The 24,596-nt window shown below is 38.9% G+C and overlaps 3 protein-coding genes across 11 annotated transcripts in view; 2 read left to right on the top strand and 1 right to left on the bottom strand.

The window, feature by feature from the left end:
* The window catches only part of LOC141758858 (voltage-gated potassium channel KCNC1-like), a 63,324-nt gene extending 51,267 nt beyond the window's left edge, over positions 1 to 12,057 (top strand). For 3 of the 7 annotated variants that reach the window (XM_074620613.1, XM_074620616.1, XM_074620617.1), the window contains one exon: positions 7,118 to 12,057. Coding sequence is in view for 4 of the 7 variants with exons in the window: in XM_074620616.1 (XP_074476717.1) it covers positions 7,118 to 7,131 (14 nt within the window). In the remaining 3 variants the exon portion in view is untranslated. Of the gene's footprint in view, positions 1 to 67 lie in introns of all 7 variants that reach the window. The other 4 variants (XM_074620612.1, XM_074620611.1, XM_074620614.1 and 1 more) reach the window with 3 other exon arrangements.
* LOC141758856 (liprin-alpha-3-like) overlaps positions 1 to 24,596 on the bottom strand; it is a 107,312-nt gene that overhangs the window by 48,690 nt on the left and 34,026 nt on the right. The gene's annotated exons all lie outside the window — the stretch shown is intronic.
* Positions 17,280 to 22,408, top strand: LOC141758859 (potassium voltage-gated channel subfamily A member 7-like). Of its 2 annotated transcripts, XM_074620619.1 has the most exons (3): positions 17,280 to 17,602; positions 17,821 to 18,576; positions 21,366 to 22,408. In XM_074620619.1, the coding sequence occupies exons 2-3, from the start codon at positions 17,899 to 17,901 to the stop codon at positions 22,269 to 22,271; spliced, it is 1,584 nt and encodes a 527-aa protein (XP_074476720.1). In that variant the 5' UTR covers positions 17,280 to 17,602; positions 17,821 to 17,898; the 3' UTR covers positions 22,272 to 22,408. The 2 variants fall into 2 exon arrangements, with proteins under 2 accessions (XP_074476720.1, XP_074476719.1); XM_074620618.1 differs by lacking the exon at positions 17,280 to 17,602 and having other exon boundaries at positions 17,715 to 18,576.

The raw sequence follows: 24,596 nt of genomic DNA, 5'->3' as shown, positions 1-24,596 counted from the left end.
ATATCAAAACAATAACACATAATCTAATGTAATGAATCGATCGATGGTTAAAATTATTTTCTTAAAGCAACGGGCTACGAGAAATCTCGCAGTCTCAGTAACATATCGGGAATGGCGGGGTCGTCACTGCGGCTCGCTCCTATCACTAGCCCTCCCTTTGAAACCTATGAGGCCCCAGGACCACTGCGCCGCTGTCGCTCCCCCATCCCCTCCATTTTGTAGCAAAAAAAAGGATGTTCATGATTGGATGATAAGAGATGCAGTGGATTAGCTGTGGACTGATCGCGTTGAAGCCTCCATTTGGATTGTACGCCGTGCAAAAACAATAGCAATAACATGAAATTAACTTGAATGTAGAACGAATGACCCCTTGTCTTGTGAATCCAATGGTTTATGATGCATGCATCAGGTTATCTGATGGGGTCAAATACAAATTCTAGCTTTAAAGGTACACTGTTATTTTAAATTATTAGAAGAAATGTAAAAAAAAAAAATTGGTTAGTTAATAAGATAGTATTGGAGATTAAAAACATTATGAAAACGTGCACAGTTACATTTTAAAATGTAGGATTAAGTGTGTAGATGGACATCCATTTTTTTTAAATGTTCTGGACCAAACAAAAAGCTCACAACACTGTCCAGAGAAATGACCATGAAACAAGATACTTCAGTTCATTTAGCCAAAGACAAAAATACATTTATAGATTAGATTGATGTTGAAAAGATTTCTACTTTCTGTCTTTTGTGAATATTGATGTATGTACAGCGTATAGACATCATTTGGGTAATTCTCTCTAAAAGACAGACTTCTATAGGTCTCAGTATTTAATTTTATATCATCATCATCGGACACTTTATGTTGATAGTTTACACAGCAAAGCTAAGAGATGTCAACAATTGAAAACAAAAAAATTAGATTAAAAGAAAATAAGTATTGTACCATAAGAGCTATCTCAATTGTGCGGCCTAACATGACTTAAAAATTGTAGTTTATTTTATTACCGTTAGGATCCCATGTATGCAATTGCTACCTTCCAGTGTACAGTTAAAGGTTTACTCAGTCACTTTCTTCAGCAGTTGCAAGCATGTTGTCTAATACATTTCTATATATTTATCATCAGCTTATGCATCATATGCAATTATAACAATCATATTCCAAAACAAAAATATTGCCCCCCAAAATGTATAAAAAATAATTTACGAAAATGTTTTATTTATTTGTCTCAATGGTTATGTAGCAAATCTGCCAGATTAGCAAATAATGTAGCACGAGTTTAGTTGTTGACAAGAGTTTAGTTTAACAAGGCGGGTAGCAGAATGAGGTTAGTTGGAATTGGGAGACAGCGTCGTGTAGCGGCCATTATAATGTGTAAGACGAGGGTCATGTGATCGATGGAGGTAGCCGAGCTAGCGCTAGCTTGTTACTTACTACTGGCCTTAGCTAATAAGTCACACCACTGGCTGTGGGTTCAACAAAATGTGATTTTATGAGTAGGAAATTAAGCATTCAATGTCTTTGTTTTTGTTCACGTGCATTAGTTTTCTGACAAGCTAGTTTGCGAATATGCAAAGCTGGTTGTTAGTAAAACCGAATGACTTAATGTCATTTAATGTTGGTGTTTCACACTAGCACATATAACCTTATCAACCCAGTTGTTTCTGTTCTCGTGAAGGCAGATGGGTCGTAATGTATCAGGGTTTAGGGCGTTTTTAGCATTTGAAACTGGTTGACATTGTTAGGTCAGCAGAGGATCTCAACTGTGTTTTGTCTCCTAGACAGTCTTCAAAATAGCACAATTAAGCGATCACGTCCTCAATTAATAATTTCTATTTGATGATATACTATATGACTGAGTGAAGAATAGAAATGCTAATCAGGACAGTCATGTAAATGAAATATATACTTATGTGGGCGTACAATTTTTTCAAAGAAATCTAAATGCAATGTATTAAGAAAGCTACTTAAAAATATGAAACAAATATACTTATAAAGTCAGATATGGATGACCACATAATTAATGATATACTTAAAACAAATACAAGCACTTTACTAACTTCATTGTTATTACTAACCTTTAAAGTTTGCATGTTGGGATAAGACTCAGACCATATTACAACAAATTCATAAATTGAACATGTGAGACTACCCGATATAATGTCTCTAACTAAGGATGTTCAGCTTTTCTACATATCCGTTTCACAGCTTCACTGTTTGATTTTTTAAATATATTTTTTCCATCATTTTTTTGTGTTTTGTTCAAATGTTTGTTTAACAAATTATATAAATTAAAACGACGAAATGCAATCTGTTGGTTAATCTTTGAAAAAATATGACAGTGGTCACAATATACCATTCCCTCAATAATTTAAAATAAAGAATCTCTTTTAGGCAATTTAAAGCTTTTATTTTTGTTAATGATTGCAATCCTCATGAAAATAGATATTATGTTAAACGTTGAGCAAAAAAAGATTAAAAAAAAATAATATCACATTCACATATGCAATAAACATGCAATATTATTTTAATGCTGGAAAACATGCTGTGCACATACATATGTAAATATGCAGATCTATTTTTTATCTTAAAAAAAATGCACAGACTTTGTAGGCAGTCTACTTATTATCTTTGATTTAACTGTTCCAAGAAGTATTACAATGACATCATGAGCCATTTGTCTTGTTTTATTTCAAGTCAATGTTACTGGTCATTTAAACTTTTTGATGTTGTTGCTGCCATTTTTTAATTGTTTCAGTTTTGTAATGGTTTTATATTTTTTTCACTTGTACTGGTAATGTGTATTTCATTGTAAGGAATGACTTTTCTGTACCACTGATTGTCTAAAATAACATTTGTTGAAAAATATGTTGTATTTAACTGTCCTTAAGTTCTTTAACAAACAGAAACGTAGTGAGGCTGAAATCACGAGGAAAAACTGTAAGTGCTTTAGAATTTTTTTCAGGTTTAAAGTGAGAGTATTTAGAGTATTTACTTGTGTAGAGAGTCAGGTCCTGATATTCTTATTGTCATAATCGATGGTCCCGATTGCCATTTTGTCTAAAAATCCATGTGCTTCCAGACCCCTCATCTTTGAGAACTTAGATATGCAGTATTATGATTCAGGATGAAAGCTATAACATCATGAATCTGTTGTCGACTGGAGTTTGAGAGGTTTGTAAAAGTTGTCTCATTTACAATAGATGCTACCATACAGTCACTGCAAGAAGTAATTCTTGCCTGGCTTCGTCTGATACGGGTTTTTGAAGGCCATCGCACATATTTTCAGACCGACGTCGTGCTTATACTCATTATTGTTACATTTCTCCATTATGATGTTAAAAAAAATGACAAATTTAGTGTCGTCTGAAAATATCTGAAACAGCATGCAGAGCATTGTTTCTCCGGTGAATTCCAAGCACTTTTTGACAGCAGCTCCTTAATGTATAATGTCAACTTGAACTTAGGGAAGGTGGGGAAACTCTGGGATAGTACGTTTTTAAATTGATTTAATGAAGATGTAATGATATACGTTCATTGGACTGGGTTCAGTTCTCAAAAGCTAATCTGTAATTTTTGCTAGCATCACTTCTCTCAGTGCACAAAACCTCATGAAACCTTTTAAGCGCACATGCATACTGTTTAATCTTAACATGACTCCACAATGTGGATGTCAGAATTTGCGATACTTTGAATTATAATGGTATGCCACTTTATTTGGTATGTACATTTTCTGTTGCAGTCAAGGAAAATGTCCATCCGTCTTATATATATATATACATATATATGAAATGTTTTTCTTTGATACCACAATTGACTGAAAATGGGTGAGAGGAATATCATCTCACACCCTACCTTAATTTTAACATTTATGACGACAGAAGTACTGTAATTGTTCATATTTGATTTGTAATGTATCTAAATTGATCTGAGGAATGTCATAATTGTGGTTCTGTTGCGCTTTAGAGAGTCATATCACATAGTAGTGGCCCATGCAAATCACCTAGGACACTCTGACGTACACATTGTTTAAGTAAACAAAACAGGCAGATGTTTTAAGTGCCTCTATGAGGCCCCCTGTAGGCTCTAATGTCAATTTAGGAGTTCAAGCAAACTAGCTAGATTTAACTAGCTAAACCTTCCAAGCAATGCTTAATAGGTCAGTGGTTATTATTGAATATGTACATATCTGTATCTACACATGTGAATACATTAAAGTCATACAGAATTAATACATCTATGTATACTTTGTGAGTTTGGGGCAGGAAGTTTCATAAAAAACGATTCTAACAGAATGATTTAATGTATATCATCAGAAACGTTTTATCCTGCGATACTCAGTGAAGTGCCAAACTAACCTAACTACACCACTTAACCTGGCTTTCTGGTTATGTATACACACAAAGTATGTTTGTGTATTATTTTACTGTACCATTTACACATGATATTTGGTCCTACATGGGCCCAAAGCACTGTATTCTATTGAATATAAATGTAAAGTACATGTAAATATTTCAATGGTTGTTGCTAATGTATCCTGAAAGGCATGTATGTATGGTACATGTGGTATGTGCAGCTTTGAGAACAAAATGCAGAGACTGTTTCACTATAATATTTGGATTTAGTAAGTATGATGGAGAATTAGGGCCACATTGAGGAAATAAAAATAAATCTGAGATTTCGAGAATAAAGCGATCGATTTATGAGACAAAGTTGTAATATTATGAGAATAAAGTCATACGTTTACAAGAAAAAAAGATGTAATATGAGAATAAAGTCATTAGTTTAAGAGAAAAAAGTCGTAGTATTATGAGAATAAAGTCATAATATTACACGGACCGAGGGGAAATTTATGTAATGACTTAATTCTCGTAATATTACAACTTTTTTTTCTTGAATATAGTATGACTTTATCCTCATTACGACTTCTTTCTTGTAATATTATGACTTTATTCTCGAAATCTCAGACATTTTTCCCCCTCAATGTGGCCCTATACTCTGTCGTAAGTAAGATTAGGAATACTACAGTAAAAGCTGTTTTACTGTAAGTACAGTCGTTTAATTTGTGAGACGATGGGGAGAAAATGCTATTTGATCAACTTTGATTTGTGCAATGAGATTGACACCAGTTAAACCACTGTGTGTCTGTTACTATGGTGCATAATATGGCATTTTCTATCCACTAAATAAGTGCTATATGATTGTCATGGCATGTAGCAAACTAATGTAGTGCCGGGCACACTGAGGTATCAATTCTCTTTAAGCAAATTGCATTGATCAAAGAAGTTCACCAAGAAGTGGGACTATTCCTTTGACTTTGACCTACTAGTATCATCAATCAATAAGCTGTGATGATTTACAGCACCAGTGCATAATGACTGTGCGTAACAACACAAAAGCTGCTTTGGCGCCATTTCAGGATGTCACTGGTGCCAGAAGAAAAGACAGAAAAGTCTGTTTGTGTCCAAACAAACATCTTTAGACGTGTGAACATGTGCACGATTTAGTGAAAAGTGTAGCACCGAAGAAGGTATATAATACACAGGAATTTATAAATATGGCACTTCTAGATTCTTGAGATTCTGTAAACAGACATCTTTGGTAAATTACATTGTTTAATTTTTTTATTGTGGTTAAATAAATGTAATTTATGGGGTTGTTAGATTGCTGATAGACCGCCCCATTTATTCAGTTGCATGCCTCCCTTTGTGTGCAGCAAATAGCTTTTTGACCACAGTGAAAATGTTGTTTTTGAAAGGCTACACTCCAACAAATGTGGGTTGAAGCAGAATATGTCGTTAGTTTTTGCTACTAAGCATCAAAAAATATATCTATCTTTTAAAATAGTTTTATATCCAGACTTTTGTATACTAAGTGTTTTATGATTTTAGTTATAAATGAGCAAATCTAATTTTGGCCACCTCATAGCAGACAAATCTGGCGCGCCCCCCCTAAGGAAGGCCCAAACCCCAGGTTGGGAACCACTGGTTTTATCCACTAAATCCCTAACATCTACCATACAACTGGTCTTTAGAAAATATGAACTGTGTCTCACTAATAGCTTTTCTCTGGAGAAAACTGCAACTATACAGTGGGAATTGACAGAGGAAGAGGGTGAAACGAAGAGCAGACGAAGAGCTAATGCGGCTGCAATAAAGGATAATGTTTGTATTGGGTTGATGTTTGCTGGTGAGACCACAACAGAAGTGTTTAATCTCCCGGTAAATAATGCGTGATGCCAGCACATGTGATACAAGAATTGTTTGCCATAACTGTAGGGAAAGAATTAGAAAATGCTCAACCTACTGTTGTTAACAAACATCTTCTTGAATTTGCACCTGTGTTTGCGTGATGTGTAGCTTACGTTGGGGGTTAAGCCTCCTGAAATGGTGTAATTCCACTACTTCTTTACAATGTGAAAAAAATCCATGAATAGTATGTTTGTATGTGTCCATCTGTCAAAAATGTGTTTTTGTACATATCATTCAAATGAAAATGTTTGCACACACACACACACAGTCACCAACACACATACACACATTAACGAATAACTGGTCATCATCTGCCTATCGCCTAATCTTGTTCAAACTTCTCTGTACATAATTCACTCCTGTAAAGATGATGATTTGGCAGAGTGGGGAGCATGGTGCTGGTCAGTTGGCTGGCAGCTTGTTTCATTCAGTCTACTGTTTGTTTTTCTAATATTGTCAGCCACCAGTTTTATTGTCACCATTTCTCGATTTTTGTTATTCAAGAATGTGCCAACGTTGTGTCTGTATGTTGGAGATAGCCTGTTGTTGTAGCTGTATTCTGTAGAGTTGTCATTACAGTTTAAATGTGTGCACTTCATTCTGACATGCACAGTTAACCAGCAGTTTACAGGTAATGGTAATCCATGATTCCCTATTGTACATAATGTTAGTGACACTGTGTTATTGTGGAAAACTGTGTAATTGGCAAATTCCAAATATGAGATTGGTTTATATTAGTTGAGCACTTTTATAAACCAATCAAGTACTTACTTGTAATGTTACAAAAATTTCACTTGAACATGATTTATTACAAATTCAGTTTATTCTCTGTGAACTTAATATTAATGGCTTTCTGTTTTTGTCTTCACAGTGTTAAGTTTCTAGCGTTCGCCTTCTCTCTAATGAGGAGTCAGTAACCGGTAAACACAAATTTACGGCGGGAGCCACGTAAGCAACAGAGTGTGCAAGGATGGACAGTTTAAAGGAGATCTGTGGGGTGACAAGAGAGAGACCAGAGGTTAATCATGAATTTAAAAATCACATGGTCTGCTCCTCACGTTGTTACCAAAGCAGCCTCTTGGAACTCCAACCACATTTTTTGACAACTGTCTGACTGATTTTTTTTTTTCTTCTTCTTCCTTTTTTTCGGCAAACTGACTGAGCATTGCACTGACACACTTTTTGGGAGCGAAAAGGACTCCTGATTACACATTCCAGATGACATCATTGTACTCGCCATCTTGTATGATGACCAACTCAGTACCGCCTACAGTGCTGAACAACTGAGCAACTTCACACGTTTCCGAGAAAAAAACAAAACACTTGTCTTCACAAAGGACTGAATGAACAATGTAGCATCTCTGCTAACATATTGTAGCATTTGTTGGCTGGGAAATAACTTGACTTAATCCATCGACAGTTGGAAGAGAGAGAGGAATTTATGCATTCAATGGATCTTTTAGATGTCATTTTCCTCTTAGGTTCCTGTCCAGTGAAGAAGAAAAAAAGAAACCGAGTACATGAGAGACAAAGGATTGGTCTAAAACACAAAACATTCCAAAAACAAAAAAAGGTGCACTAGATACAAACAGTGCAAATTAATCACAAATGCACAGTATTTACCCATAATCCCTCGTTCAAGTTTAGCACTTGTATAGCATGTTTGCCACTAAACTTATGTCTTCCATTCACTTCTATCAGACTGAAACACTGCCCTCTTCACAAGTACTGAGATAATCAAAAACAGCACTAACTATGAAGTTGATCAAACGAAGCACATGTAGCATCAACTCAAACAGGTCGTGTACTGTACATTTAGACCCACGTGACACATTCACCATAAGAAAATGGTGGGTAAAGACTTCTCTTTATCTCTCATGTACTGAAATGGGCTTGCCCGAAAAGTCTATGTGGGGTACCAAAGGTCCTGTAGCAAGCACTTGCTGGATGACCTTCTGTAATGTAAAGTAGATTAGGAGGATTATTCCAATTAGGATGAGGCTTGTACTCGTCCTTATACTGCCCATTGCCTCCCGTTTGCTACAAACACATTCCTCTAAAAGTACTTTAACTGCCACATCTCATTCTTATATGCACATTTAAATATTTTCCCCATGTCTGACTGCCACAGTCATGAGGAGCAAAAAGACTGACTCAAGGACCAGAAGTCCTAGAGACAATTGTTATTCTTCATACCGAGGGATATTAGCCTGCCTAAATTACAACGAAAAGGACACCCCTGCCACAAGGACACTTTTTACGTCATATAGAACTGTCCATTAGCTGGAAATGATCATTTCGAAAGGGACCAATCAGATAAACGCTACTCCTATCACAAAGGCCGACACTGCCAATTAGGTTCAAGAACCTCCAGATGAATACTGCCCCATCTCTCTCTTGTCCCTCTTGCTGCCGACGACTTGCTTCTCAGGCGAGTCGATGTCAAGATAAGGATGGCCCATCAGGGGAGCCCTTAGGCAAATGGGAAAATGAGTAGAAATGGACCAAGAGCGGAAGTGTACAAAGAGAACAAATCTATATTTTGATAAACAAATCAACTATCCATGGCTTTCGGAGGAAGTTTCTGAGCAGAAAAAAGTCCAGAATGGAAGAAACGAAAGAAAAAAAAAAAAATCAGATGCAAATGTTAATAGAAAATTTGGCATCATGAAATGGAGTCAAAGTCCTGGGGAAAAAAAGATGGGAAGTGAAGATTTTGTTATGGTTAGTGGGCAAAGTTATTTCCCCCACAAGCACCGGGACTTTTTTTTTCTTTGAAAGACAATGAGCAATTACAGACTCTTGCCTATAAAGACATGGGGATGACAAAAGGACGGACGCTGAGATAAACAAATGAAAAAAAAAAAAATAATGCATTTTTGTAACTTTGTTTACCAGCATGACTAGTTTGCATGACTGTCTTTTCTGCAAGCCCTTAGTTGAAGACAAGGGTGCTAGAGATACAAAAAAAAGTATATATAAAATGAATTAAAAAAATGTTATATGCAATTAATGTTTTAAAAAAGATTATAATGAAAGAGAAGAGCTATATTTTGTTTTGAAAAGTAAAAAAAATGTGAATATTGAAACATGTATGTTTGCAAAGTACACCCTGAACTATGTTTTGTTTGATGAAATCTCTCTGCTACTACTGCCCTACATCCCTCATTCCAGTGTTTTTCGACCACTGCCATAGTTTTACTTTGTTATGCATCGAGCAGTATATTTTCTAACCATCCAATCAACGGCGATCATTCGAGACTTTGCCAAACAATAGCATTTGCGCAAAGGTTGTTTGTTGTTAAATTCCATGTTTTCCTCCTTGAATCATTTGCACAACTACCGTAGCAGCAGCAGCAACAGCAGCAGTTCTAAAACAACAGCTCTCCATATCACAACTTTGACTGCTTGTTTAGTACTCATAGTTTGCTTTTTTTTCTTTGGCAATAATACAAGAGTTGTCACATGATTGTAGCAGGGCAAACGGAGAAACCTCGAGAGTATCCCTGACGCCTCCGTGTTAAAGAGATTAGTAAAGGCCTTGGATGTCCCCATGGCAGGATTTCGCTGGGATAGGCAGTTCTGTTCCACTAGTCCTAAGTAGAAAAATGGGAGTACATGTGCAGGTTATCCAATAAAGACCAATAACAGACTATGAAAGAAACTGGCGAACAATCAAGAGAGATTTCAGGTTTGCATGGAACCAACTGCCATTCCAAAGTTTGCGTGTGGTTTAAAGGACTCAGGTGTGTCGATGGTGTGTGTGGACGTAGGTGTTTTCTTTCTAACATAATAAATTCTAGTATATAGATAACGATAATGTGAACACCTCACCGTGATGTGTAAAAAACGCATGCATTATGACTTGATAATCTCTCGAGTGGGGAACAGAGTCTTGACATATCCCCTCAGCCTCCCGTCATTGTTTGTCATGAATCCCAGTCCTGATAACTATGAACACTGTGCCGTGTCGTAGAGCAGAAACGTCTTCCTTCGAGAGGCAACTGAAAACTACTCGCACTCGCAGTGTCAGCATGAGTGTGTAGAGGTAGCTCGTCTTTGTTTTTTTCGTTTTTTAGATGGTCAGGTCTTTGCATTCGTCATTACCCGCGGAGTTACCGTCATCCAGCTGGCTAAGTTGGCAGCTCATTACAGCACACAACACAGTCACGTGAGCACCAATCAAAGAGACCCAGAGCTTCCAAAATGATGTCAGTGAAGTACTTTATTAGTTACTGCGAGAAAGAGAGGATGAGAGATACCAGTGTCCACCGTGGAGAGATTGATGTATAAAAAAAAAAAGCATCTCATTGTTGAGTGCTCGCCAAGCACCTCATCCTTGGTTCGGTATTTGAAGTGAGTTTCAGGCCCTGCTGGTCCAGGGCTCAGCTCAGGCAGCTGAATGGTCCTCTGTCCATTCCCAGAACATTACAGTTGGAGGCTCACCAGAATATCGTGTGATGTAGACAACATAGACTATTCAAAGGGTTTTACAGGTTCTATAGAGCTTCTGTCTATTTGCAAAAATGGTCCGTGGGATTTTTTGTTTCGGTCCCTTTATCTTTTTAAAGCTCCCGATTTCAGTTCCCATTTTTGGAAGGCATTAAGCAACTCTGTATGGCTTCGGTGGTCACAAAGATGTTTATGAATATTTCAGAGGTGAACTTCTAGCAATGGTGTGCACACTTTGCAAAAACTTTGTGCTTCACCCCGGCTGTTTTTCTGTGTTTTCATGGCCGAGTACTGTCTCTTTTTTTTTTCTTTCCTTATTATTTTGCCATTTCCTTCATTCTCTACATCGTGACTGCTCTGCCAAAAGATGTCTTTCCTTTTCTATCGCGTAATACTGCCATTTGATTTAGTCATGTTGAACAGAATGAGTTACAATGTCGATAGTGCTAAGTCTGTTTTATTTTCTAATCTGTTATAAAATGTTAAAAGCATTCCTGTGTTAACACTCACATAACCAAAATAACAAAAAATGCTTTACATGGTAAGTAGGTGCCACTGTTAACTTAACGGCTACTGTGTGTTGTGACAATATTATGACATGTCCTCTCCAGGTGTTTGGAAGGTGTTATGTGGTCCTCGGTTGACGCATCCTCTACGATATCCGATTTGTTTTCTTTATGTGCCTGTTTCTGTTCAATATGTTTTTTCTTAATTGAGGACACTGTATGCAATCTGCACCACGAATGCCACTGATCGACACTTAACTGTATGCTCCCTGAGACACAGATGTTCTGTCATCAGTTCAGATGATTGCAACCACATGTGTAGTGGCTTTATGGCTTTCCATAAAGTGACTTAGCAATCACACTAATCTAAAAAAAAATATATTTTATTTTGCAAAGTGATAAAACCAGAGTTGTTTTAGAGGAAATGTTATCATGCTGAATAGATTTTTTTCTTATATATTCAAAATGTTATTTTAATTAGAGATAATGTGACAAGCACCACATACCGATATACATACATCTAAGTATTACAGGCTATTATCACGCATTTACGTAAGCATTCCAAAGATAAAAGATGTATGTTCATTTTACATGCCATCAAATTGTATAAAACAGACTTAGGTACCAGTCCATTGTACTGCGGTCTTAGTAGGAGAGTGAATGGGGAGAAGAGGTGGTCACTGGAGTATCTGGTTGTGACTTATGCCGGATTTTATTTTTGAAATGTTGGGACACAAAGAACAACTCATCAAGAACTGTACAAAGTATATTTCAATGGAATGTTCATGATCTATCTTTTTATATTTTGAAGAAAAAATAGAAACATATCAATAAAGTGTCATAATTGAACATATTTCTACTATTGAGACTTAAAAATGTATGAATGTCAATGCGATCTAATGTGAACCAATCTCCATAGCAGCTTGAATGAACAACTGATTAACAGTCATGAGATGCTTTTTCAGAGACATTAAAAATTGCTTAAAAATCATTGAAATGAACTTAAAATAAATGAAAAAGTGACATCACTGGCGTGTCAGTTTGTCTAACTGATGAAATGTGTGCTCCTAAGCATACCGACTTCTGTACCGACTGTCACAGTTGACGCTATTCATCAGCCTGTCAGGAACAGGATACCACAATACTGTGATTGATATAATCTGGCTTGAAGTGTGGACACAAAGAAAATCCAAAGTCTTCCAAGAAGCTGAAGGATGACACATTAGATTTGCGACTGGAAGTTAAAGGATATTTTGATGCCAGCATTTCCGAGAAGTTTCTTTTTCAGCCAGTGACCGTTGCATTAAGCTATTCTAAAGATGTCATATAACTGTAATCTATAATTTTTAGAGGTCAACTGTAAATGTCACATGATATTTGAGAATGATGAGGTAATGCAAGCGCTGGTTTCCTGGCTCGATATCGGAAAACTGTAACTTTAACTTCTAATATCCGTGAAAGTGGACACCAACATGTTAGAATCATAGGGTAATATTTCTTAAAGGTCCCATATTATAAAAAAAGTGAGATTTTCATGTTTCTTTATTATAAAGCAGGCTTAAGTTCTATATAAATACTATGAAAGTATCGAAACGCTCAATCAACAGGGAAATACACACAGCCCGTATTCAGAAACTGCATTTGAAACAAGCTGTCAGGATTTCTGTCCATTTGTGATGTCACAAATATACAATATTTAGATCATTACACGGTTTTAAACGTTAACATTCTAAATGTGTCCCACTTTATTTCCTGTTGCAGTGTATGTGAATGACATCAGCTCACAGGAAGTACACATGGACCCAAGCCGTTGCCTAGCAACGCAATTATGTTTAAATTTCGTCGCAATTCCGTTGAAATGCACTAAAACGGAGCGTTTCAGACAGATGGTAAATACAGGCATATTCAGGCCGACAGTATGAGGAGAATAAAGTTTTTTTTTAACATTACAGCATGTAAACATGTTCTAGTAGAATCACAAAATACAAGTATGAACCTGAAAATGAGCACGATATGGGACCTTTAACTGATTTACGGAATAATTCTGTTCTTTGAGCCGATAACAGAGATTGTAAGATTTTGTGAAAATTAGCAACAAAATAAAATGTATCGCTGTAATCTTGAAATAACTAAAAAAAACAAAAGCAGCTACATGTGAGTCATCAACTAGAATGGCGGTTAGCAGTGTTAGGATAAAGTTTTCTGACAATCCTTTATGACATATCACAGACACATTATAAGCAAGGGGAAATTAAAGCATTAGAAAAGTGGACAATTAAGATCTTTTAAATATGACACCTGCACAGTGGAACAAGATTACTAAATAATCTGCTGTTTGGAGAACGTACCACAAGCTGGTGTAAGGAATAGCAATGTGATCTGATGACTCACCTATTTTCTACTCACGGATACCCACTGTCTGTTTGAAACGTGGTGATGAATCTGTGGTGGTATGTGCAGACATCTCATGGGAGTCACAAGGTGTCATGATGGCTCCGCATAGCTGCACGAAAAGCTAAAGACATTAAAGCCATTTCACAGAACCAGAAGCACCTACTTCTCTGTCACAGTGTTCCCTTATCCGAGATTATGATGCACAACGCTAAAAATAACAGCACATTTCTATGGAGTGTCATTTTGTGGTTGATTTGTACATCATTTACACCCCTGGAAAAAACTAGAAGAATTCCTTACTGCAAATACTTGATATTCATACATTGTTGATTTATCATGTGCCCACATTACGCTCAAGCTTATTGCTTTATAAGCGTGTTTACACAAAGGGACTTCAGACTCATAGTAAGTCTGTCTGAGTTACATCATTTGATGACATGATATGCCATCAGATGGGGATGTAATGTAGCAGCCCAGTGAGCAGTGTGTTTTTTTTTCTGTGAGTGAAGGCAGCTATGAGGAAATGTCGGCAGAGGCCTCCTTCAGTTTTTCCTCCTCTGTGCCAAAACTTCACCTCCCTCTGCTGGTAATACACAGTAATGTCTGCTTTGGAATAGGTTCAGATGGATGATGACTAATAACAGTAAATCTGATTGGTTCATTTAGTCTTTATTTATTTGGTTGTTTTTGTCATGTTATTTCTTGTTTTATTGAATGAACTGAAGTACCATCCTTCAATTAAAAAAAATATATATATATTAAAATATTATTATTAAGAAAGTGCTATGCAATGTGACACAACCAGGTGATTACATTTCTTGAGACATTACAAAAAAAATGCCTTTTGTATTGTTTTTTTCTCCGTTTTATATCGTAAAGTCAAAAGGTTAAACTGCAGAAGACAGTTGTGTCATTAAATGTAACAGCTTGAATCATATTTTAACAAAGTTTAGTGGAATATTTCCTATAGATAATCTCTCAAGGTTGATGACTAACGTGTTTGTCACAACCTAAACCCACAAAAGGAGGGATATTCAATTTATATTGTCCATTTGTAGCCTATAACTTTGTCCCTGACATTGTAAAACATGCGTAGCCTACATGATACAACTATCTACATGATCCAAAGAATGGCATATTAGCCTACTACAAATTAATGGTGTTGTGTGCCGAGGCTTCGGAGCGTGTGTAGCGTAATAAAAGGGCTATAGAAAGGAGGCTGGGTCACAAGCGGGCATGGGTCTTGGGGTATGGGGTATGACACATGTGCAGTGTAACTGAAGCTGCGGTCGTGCATTGCGATTGGCTCAACTTCGGTGAGTGCAGGCGAGCACATGAAGCTCAGATGAAGCCTCGTGAAATGAACCCTTTTGCGAATCAATTTGCTGGAGAGTTTCATGAAGCTTCATCTCGCCATCACTACTACAAATGTCACTGCTCCATGGGCCTCTGTTGCTCTCTAAAACTAACAAATATCCTTAAAAACTTGTGACAAGGACATGCAGTTGTTTGCCATGATGGTTTTCAATGAGACAACCAAAGAAAGGTCAGAAATTTACAAAAAAAAACACACTGTCAAACTCTGCTGTCACTGTGTGCAAACTCTTTTTAACAGATAGCATGCAATGATATCTAGTGAAAAACTAGCAAGCCAAGGTTTGCTTCACATGTGCATGCAGGTTAGTGTCAGTGCTCCATTGGATAAAAAGGTTGTCAATCAAGTCACAGTGGGCGTCATTAACTCACCTTTGAGCATTCTGATTGGCTACTTTCACCCCAATTGCTTGTTTGAGTTGACACACCAAAAGGTTGGAGGCAAACTAATCTTCACTGAATCATCTAGTTTGGAATTACCTGCCTTCAAAATGAGGGTACAGTTGCAAATTCTGTTATATTTAGCCTATTAGTTAATGATAGATTTGTCATATATTATATTGGTTTGCAAAATATATTGTTTGATGACATAACCCAATCTGGGTTTCTGTTATTTTAAGAGAGAAGGCAAATTGAAAATGTGTTGTCACATTATGTCCTTTTTGGGGAGTTAGAAACTTGAACTTAATTACCTACTTGCTTTACATGTAGGCATATTATAGACACAGAGTCACTTCCACAAAAAAGGGAAGTCATTTTCTTTTTTTTTCTTTTATCTTATACTATATTAAAGGGACTATTTGTAACTTTCAGAAATGCTTCTTAACAGCGACACCTGTGGCCGTGAAATCAACGAAAGTCAGCATCGGGCTCACGCCTGCTCGCTCTAAATATACCTGAACGAGCATCGCTCAAAACAGTGAGGCGACACACGTCAGCTAAAACCACAATATCACTCTATATTTCAGCTGCTTGGCAGTAATGTTAGCTGACCAGACGAAAGTCTCTCCATGAACATGATTTAGATCTGATCTTAGTGTTGGCTTTTACTGCCTCAGCGCAGGCTGATGCAGCGGGGCTCTGCAGCGGGGCTCTGCAGCGTGTCTCCCTGCTCTCTCCGCCCGCAGCCGGAGAGAGCAGGGAGACACCGGCACCCGGTCAGTAACGAGACGATAACGTTACTAGCTGAGGAGCTCTGTCACTTCACAAGACACGGGAAACCTCTGTTGGTCTGAAGGAGCTGCAGCATTTATTTCTGCAAAAACGTCCACTGTGATTCACTAGATATTCTCAGAGCTAAACTAACTCTTCTGCAGTGAGGAGTGAGCGCGCGTTCACGTCTAGAGGTGGAGCGAGCTGAGAACGCGCGCGCTCTCTGAGTGAAGGCAGGCAGGCAGAGGAGGAGAGGCAGCGGCCACACGCGAACGCGCATATGCGAGCGCGCATGTGTGGCGACCCGCTACATTTATACGCTTAAAAAGTTACAAATAGTCCCTTTAAAGGTAGGGTTGGTAAAGATTTTAGAAACATGTTTGTTATATTAGTTGAAATTCTCAATAAATCAAATGCTCTGACAAAAAAAAGAAAAAAATCTGGTATCTGTGGCTGTCGCTGGACTGTGATAAACTCTTCCAATCATTTCATTCGGCCTGAATTTCTTGCTAGATTTAGGTACTTTTGGAGCCAGTTAGCAACTAGTGCTGCAACACTGGGCTTGGTTTTTCAGTGGGATCATTTTTAAAATCTATCGTACTCTTGCTAGTTTCTCAAGATCATCAACCCTAAGTTCTGTGAACATCAGCCTAAATGTAAACACATTCTTGAATTGTCTGAACACAATATCATGTTATCATGGGTTTGTGATTTGATGTAGAAAACGCATATTATATAGTTTGGGAAATCTAAAAAGTGCAAGAAAAAGGGCATTTAAATAACCAACATACCCCAAACCAGGCCAGTATAAATCCCTCAATGCAAAGCAATTTCAACTGATCCGTATGTCATTTAGCAAAATTAGCAATTCAACGTAGTAATCAAACATTAAGGATTTTTTGTGCTTATCAAGAGAAAAAAAGTTTATATGTTATGTATGTTTTTTCTATGACTATCACTAGAGTTCAACTGTCTTTTGTTTTTAAATAATACACAATCAACTCAAATACGTTTGCGTAAATGAGGAACAGTGAGGGACCTCTGTCAGTCAGACTAACATGCTTGTTAGAGGGGGGTGACACCGTGCAGTGCCATGCAGAGGTGACATTTGATAGGGAGGTTGAAGGTTGCCTCATAGCTAAAATGGAGGGAAAGGACGGGGAGGGGTCGGAGGGATCTAGCAGAGATTGAATTTCAACAGGACAGCATTCCCAAAAAAAATTTCAAGACAGACAACGTGAGGCAGCAAGGGACAAGATAAGATCGTGGATGATCCCTGAGCCAACAACTGGAAGCACAGTTTGTGTACAACCTGTTCAGAGGGGTTAGCTGCCAATGGACTTAAAGTAGACAGCCAAAAACAGGACAGACGGACACGATGACAGAGAGAAACACAGACAACCTGATGAGCCACAGGAGACCAACAATGTGATTTTTCACCCTGCCATTAGTCTCTGTCAGCAGCTGTTTTACACTTAGTGAGTAAATGCTTTCATCTCGCTAACTGGGTACTAACATTGTCTTGAAGTTTTTTGGGTGAATGTGTACATTTAACTGTGATTAAATCAGTCATAGAGAATGTTTACTTACAAACAGACCCTGCTACAGTATCTCTTCCTACAGCCATTTGCTTCTAATGCCGTCTGTAATACTGATCAATTGAAATCCACTGATGCAACTATCACTCTGGTTTCAGACTGCTTTAAGTCCAGTTGCTCTACGAATTCTCAGGAGAGTGGTTTGCAGCATTTCCTGGCCTGGGATTCACACAGGAATGGACAGCATTGACCCACAGGACGACGAAAGAGGAGGCAGGGGGAAAGAGAGCGATGGAGAGAACGATAAACATCTGAAGAACCAGCTCAACTGTGAGGAAAAAGGAGAGAAGGAGAACAAAGGGAACGAGACGGAGAAGAAGAGGCGTTCTGGGTCTCTGTGGAGGAGTGGATGGGCGCTGAGTGAAAGACTGGCCATCAATGTCTCAGGGATGCGATACGAGACTCAGCTTCGCACATTGGCCCAATTCCCCGACACCTTGCTCGGTGACCCCAGGCGTAGGTCGCGCTACTTTGACCCGCTTCGAAACGAGCTCTTCCTGGACCGAAACCGCGCCTGCTTCGATGCCATTCTGTATTTTTACCAGTCAGGCGGGAGGCTTCGGAGGCCCGCGAACATACCCCTTGACATCTTCATAGACGAGCTGATGTTCTACGAGCTGGGAGAGGACATCCTGAACCGCTTCAAGGAGGACGAAGGTTTCCCAAAAGTGGAGGAGCTGCCTCTGCCGTCAAACGAAATCCAGAAAAGACTGTGGATGCTGTTTGAGCACCCCGAGTCATCGTCGGGCGCACGCATCATAGCCATCATCAGTGTCATGGTCATCGTGTTGTCCATCCTCATCTTCTGCCTGGAAACACTACCCGACTTCAGGAATGAGAAGGAGACCCGGGAGGTAGGAAATGTGATTAAAGTGTATGTTTGGGATGTAGAACAGTAGAAAGAGGTGTCAAGGACAGAGAGTTGAGAGTTTTATAGGGTTTTCCAAATTTCCTGAAGGTTAGTTAGATGGCATTGTAGGGGCAAATAGTGGTAAGTATCCTCCATTTAACCCCTTCATGCCCAAAGACTATATTTAGTATGATAAGGGAAAATGTCACATTTGTTCTGATTGGTCAAAATTCTTGAAATTTGGTATACGGACATACTTTGGGCAAATATCTAACGGTACAACTTACCATCAATTTTTAGGTCACATGAAAAATCACACTTGTATCAAAAGTCATAGGATAAAAGAGGAAAAATGTTTTACATATTATTTATTTTTTATTTTTTTACACTGCATATCTTTGATATTTAATTTGTTATAAGTTCATAGATACCAAATACTTGATTGTGCTCCTCGTAGTTTCACTCAATAATTTTTATATTTTTACATCATGGTTTCATGATCAATATCACACCAACTAATTCAATGCCACTTGAAAGCCCAACTCAAACAGCTGGGGCTGTAAGGTCGTGAATGGGATGTGTGTGTGACAGCCTGGGTCAAACTGAAACACGATATCCCGGGAAGCAGGTGTTTAGGTAAACACACAGTTGGTGAGTACTCCAGTGTGTTAAGAAGAAAAATACTGACAGGGGCGACTGTTTGCCAATATGTCTGGAAGCAGACCAGAGCGAGAAAGAGAGACAGACTGAGGGAAGCTTATGGTGTGATTATTTTAGTCGGCTGTTAAATTTGATACACTCAGATTCAGGAAGCGCTAAAGGGTAGAGGGAGTAATGGGTGGGGCCTGGAGTACAAATAAAAGGAGAGAAAGGAAAGACAGGGTGAGCAGACGGTTAGGTGTGTTAATGAAAGGTCACACAAGTGACCGAACACAAAGGTTCCGGCGGCTTAGAACCTGAGACTAAAAGGTCTCCCAGGATGAGGAGCATAAGTTGGGTCGTGTTAACACATTCCTCCAGGAACGCTGTGCTAGGCCAGACTGCCTTTGAACACGGGAGCTGCCAGGAAAACTACTGTAAAATAACTCCAGACCCACTGAACTGCTTTTGCAATGTTACATGGTTTCAGATGCCAGGGAGACGAGATAGGTGGAGATGGACGAGGACGCGTTCTCATGTTTCTCTTCGGAGATCTCACTGGGTTATATTTAGTCTTAGGGGAGCCCTTGGAGCGGATCAACACGTAGATGTCCACCTTTAGTAATAAACACTGTCACTGACCTGTCACTGAGAGTCCGAAGGAATACTCTAGGTTTATTTAAACTACCCTGAAACTTTATATATTACACACTGACCATTACAGCATATTAAACTGATCCCTTTATATCCGTGCCATCCGCTTTCACACTTTTAACTTGATGTTAAGTGTAAGATGTTTTAAACAGCCACTATCCAATGCTTGAATGTAATGCTGGTAACGGACACGGAGATGGGAAAGACAGGTGGCCTGGAAAAGAGACACGCGAAGCTATGATTGAAATGTAAAGCCGCAGATGTCAGACGCTTTTACGATGGTGTCAAAAGTGAAAATTAATGAGATGGTGGAGAAGATACTGAAGTTGTATTTAGTTTATGAAAACAGTCTTTCAGCAGCAGTTTGTAAAATTGCCGAACATAATATACAGTTAAAGCAGCAGTGTGTAGTACTTAGGGGGATCTATTGGCAGAAATGGAATATAATAATATGTTTTCTTTAGTGTATAATCACCTGAAAATAAGAATCATTGTGTTTTCGTTACCTTAGAATGAGCCGTTTATATCTACAGGTCATCTTAACGAGGTTGTGTCAAAATGCGAAAACTTGCAAAAACGTTGAAAAACTCATGCGAGACTGGTCAATTCAAGGTCAATACCTAACCTTAAAGGGACTGTTTGTAAGATTCGGAAATGCTTGTTAACAGCAACACCTGTGGCCGTTAAGTCAACGAAAGTCAGCGTCGATCTCGTGCTTGCTCGCTCTACATCGACATGAACAAGCATCGCTCAAAACAGTGAGGCGACACACGTCAGCTAAAAACACAATATCACTCTATATTTCAGCTGCTTGGCAGTAATGTTAGCTGACCAGACGGAGGTCTCTCCATGAATCAATGCTGATCCTAGTGTTGGCTTTTCCTGCCTCAGCCTTCGGGGCTGAAGCAGGAAGAGAAACGTTATCGTCTCCGACCGGGTGCCGGAGGGAGACACCGGCACCCGGTCGGAGACGATAACGTTTCTCGCTGCGGAGCCCCGTCACTTCGCAAGACACGGAAAACCTCTGTTGGTCTGGAGGAGCTGCAGCATTTATTTCTGCACAAACTTCCACTGTACATTCACTAGATATTTTCAGAGCTATGAAGTCTTCTGCAGTGTGTAGTGTGCGCACATGCACGTGAGAGTGGAGCGAGACAGCGAGAACGCGCACGGTGTGTGAGTGAAGGCAAGCAGGCAGAGGAGCAGCGACTCCGGCCACACGCGAGCGCGCATATGCAAGCGCGCATGGGAAACCGACCAAGTAGATTTATACGTCTGAGAAGTTACAAACAGTCCCTTTAACCATCTCGCGAGAGTTTTCCAAATTGTGGGTTACCTTCTAGATATGACCTCTTCATGCAGTTTCCCATGTAGCCCAGAACGGACAAACCAAAAACACTGGCTCCAGATAGGGTCATTCGCGTTTTTACGTTTTTACACTTCAGTTGTTGAGGGTTATGTCTTACATCTTTCCTGTCTGTCCTGTCTCCTTAACTCCAGGAATATTTCTACAAGTACCACTCCCAGGCAAAGAACGTATCTGAGAACATGCCTCTGCCACAAAATGTTTTCCATGACCCCTTCTTCCTGGTGGAGACCATCTGCATATGCTGGTTCTCCTTCGAGCTCCTCATGCGCTTCGCTTGCTCTCCCAACAAGATGCTCTTCTTCAAGGACGTCATGAACATCATCGATTTCAGCGCCATCCTGCCCTATTTCGTCACTCTGGGAACGGAGATGGCCAAGGACAATGACGCCACTCCAGCCACGTCTTTGGCCATCATCAGAGTCATCAGGTTAGTGAGGGTGTTCAGGATCTTCAAGTTGTCTCGTCACTCTAAGGGCCTCCAGATCCTCGGTCAGACGCTGAAGGCCAGCATGCGCGAGCTGGGCCTGCTTATCTTCTTCCTGTTCATTGGCGTCATCCTCTTCTCCAGCGCCATCTACTTTGCTGAGTCTGACCACACCAACACGGACTTTATCAGTATACCACACGCCTTCTGGTGGGCGGTTGTCACCATGACCACAGTGGGCTATGGTGACATGTACCCAGAGACAATGTGGGGTAAGCTGGTGGGCTCAATGTGCGCCATTGCCGGTGTGCTCACCATCTCGCTGCCAGTGCCCGTCATAGTGTCCAACTTCAGCTACTTCTACCATCGTGAGACCGAATGTGAGGATCACACCGAGTACACCCACATCCAGACGGGTATGTGGGAGGACGAGGGGCCGGAAGGAGAGGAAACAGAGGAAGGGGATAGAGATCCAGAGGGAGATTATTACGCCGTTGAAGGCAGCTGCAACCCTCTGAATGGGACTCTGCTGGGTGGACTGTGTTCTGGGCAGAGCGCAGAGTTCAGAGGAGGAAGCACGTATCTGGGGGTACCACTGGTTACTCAAGTGTAGGGAGGGTGAGTGTTGTTTTGTACCATTTGATAAAGACACAGTAGGAAAAAATGAATGAAAAAGCAGAATGAATGAAATTAGAAAAAGGAAACTGGAAAGTAAAACCATAAATATGACACTAATGTGCCTACTAAATACTTTTTATTGCCTCTTCTTGTTCATTTTTTAGATATTTATTACAGCACCAGCCAAATGTCCCTTAAAGGCAACTTTTGTATAATATACATTTTAAAAAAGCGAGAAAAAGACGGTGAGTTTTACATTCTCAGGGTCTTGATATAAATATATGAGCCGTTATTTATTAATGCTACCAGAGTGCGTGTTTGAAAATGACTTTTTTGAATGTTCCGTGCCTTGAAACTATGATGTCTTAGTACTGTCACTTTTTAGACTTAATGTTTGAAGTGGAAGCAGATAGATTATTAGCAATATCATGTGTCATCAAAACTCAACCAAACAGCAGCAGAGCTGTCGCTGCAGACAGATCTCTCGTAAACCAACCCCCACATTCTCAACATTCTCCTGTAAGTAAAGTTCACATTTGTGTAGTTTTGGCTTATGTGACCTGAAGCAACCGACGTGACCTTTATCGTGCTGTAATACAACACTGTTGCATTACTTAAAGAGGAACGTTTTCATTGCTATAACACAAGTTCTGCATTTACCTGCTTAATTATGCACTCAGTGTTTTTAATAAAGATTCTATTTTATTAATTTTCTTAACAGAAGCAGTGTTATTTATGGTTGCCTGTGGTAATAATTTAGTGAAAAAGCGCTCGTGCCAATAAAGAAAAAAAACTGATTTGCCTATTAGCTATCACTGTGTTATTTTAGAACAACAAATAATCCTTCACTGCTCAGCCTGCTGTATCTCTAAGCACAACATTTAGTCAAGAACGTCTGCCAGCTTCAATCTGTGTTTCACTTTTGTGTGGCCGACCTTTCCCACAGCTACTAAGCTGTTATAAGTAGCTTCCAATAACGTTGTTCTCAGTTTCACTGGAACACATAAGACTTTCCACGTCATCACAGTGATGACTCGTGGAAGGTATGTGTACTGATGTAACATTGCTAGTGTAAATGGCTTCGGTGATGTGGTAGTGTTAATTTAACACTCCATAAAGGGTAAATAAATTAAGATAAACCATTTGTAGGATAACAAACATAAAACCTTACCACCTGTACAGATTGACAGTCAAGCAGCACTAAGAATATATATATATATAAACTACGGCTGTCAATCAATTAAAATATTTAATTGCGATTAATCGCATGATTTTTCATAATTAATTGCAAATTAATCAAATTTATCTGTTCAAAATGTACCTTAAAGGGAGATTTGTCAAGTATTTATTACTCTTATCAACATAGGAGTGGGCAAATATGCTTGCTTCATGCAAATGTATGTATATATTTATTATTGGAAATCAATTAACAAAACAAAACAATGACAAATATTGTCCAGAAACCCTCACAGGTACTGCATTTATCATAAAAAATATGTTCAAATCATAACATGGCAAACAGCTGTCAGTGTGTCGGTGTGCTGACTTGACTATGACTTGCCCCAAACTGCATGTGATTATCATAAAGTGGGCATGTCTGTAAAGGGGAGACTTGTAGGTACCCATAGAACCCATTTTCATTCACATATCTTGAGGTCATAGGTCCTTTGAAAATGGACATGCCGGTTTTTCCTCGCCAAAATTTAGCGCAAGTTTGGTGCGTTATTTAGCCTCCTGTGCGACAAGCTAGTATGACATAGTTGGTACCAATGGATTCCAATTTCATATGATGTCAGTATCTTCACTCTAGCTTTAAAACTGAGCCCGGTACAACCTCCGGAAGATCGATTGCGTTAAAGAAATTAGTGGCGTTAAAACTAATTTGCGTTAACGCGTTATCGCAAACTGCCTAGTATAAAATGGGTTATGTATATAATAGTGTTATTATTGTTGAAATTTGAGATGTGAAAAGGGTTTCTGTCATTCAGGAAATAGTCACAATATGGGGAAAAAAACAGACATACATAATAGTGCAAGTTAATTTATTAAAAGGAATTTAATCTATAGACCAGTAACACCACTCAAATTTACCAGCTGCTGATGCAGTGTAGTTATCCACTTATCCTGGTTGAGTATAACCTCAACTCTCTTCAACTTTCTTTTTTCTGTGCTATAGAAAAAAAACTAACAGCAGATCAGTGAGGGTTAAAAAAACATTTTTTAGGGGGTTAAAAACATCCTTTATATTAATAAAGCAACAGTTTTGGATCCAAGTCCCCTGCAGTTCAAGGAGCAGGGCCCAAATGTCTATGACTGTAAG

Source organism: Sebastes fasciatus, chromosome 20 (genome assembly GCF_043250625.1).
Source record: "Sebastes fasciatus isolate fSebFas1 chromosome 20, fSebFas1.pri, whole genome shotgun sequence".
Lineage (NCBI taxonomy): Eukaryota > Metazoa > Chordata > Actinopteri > Perciformes > Sebastidae > Sebastes > Sebastes fasciatus.
This window is presented reverse-complemented; position numbering and strand designations above follow the sequence as displayed.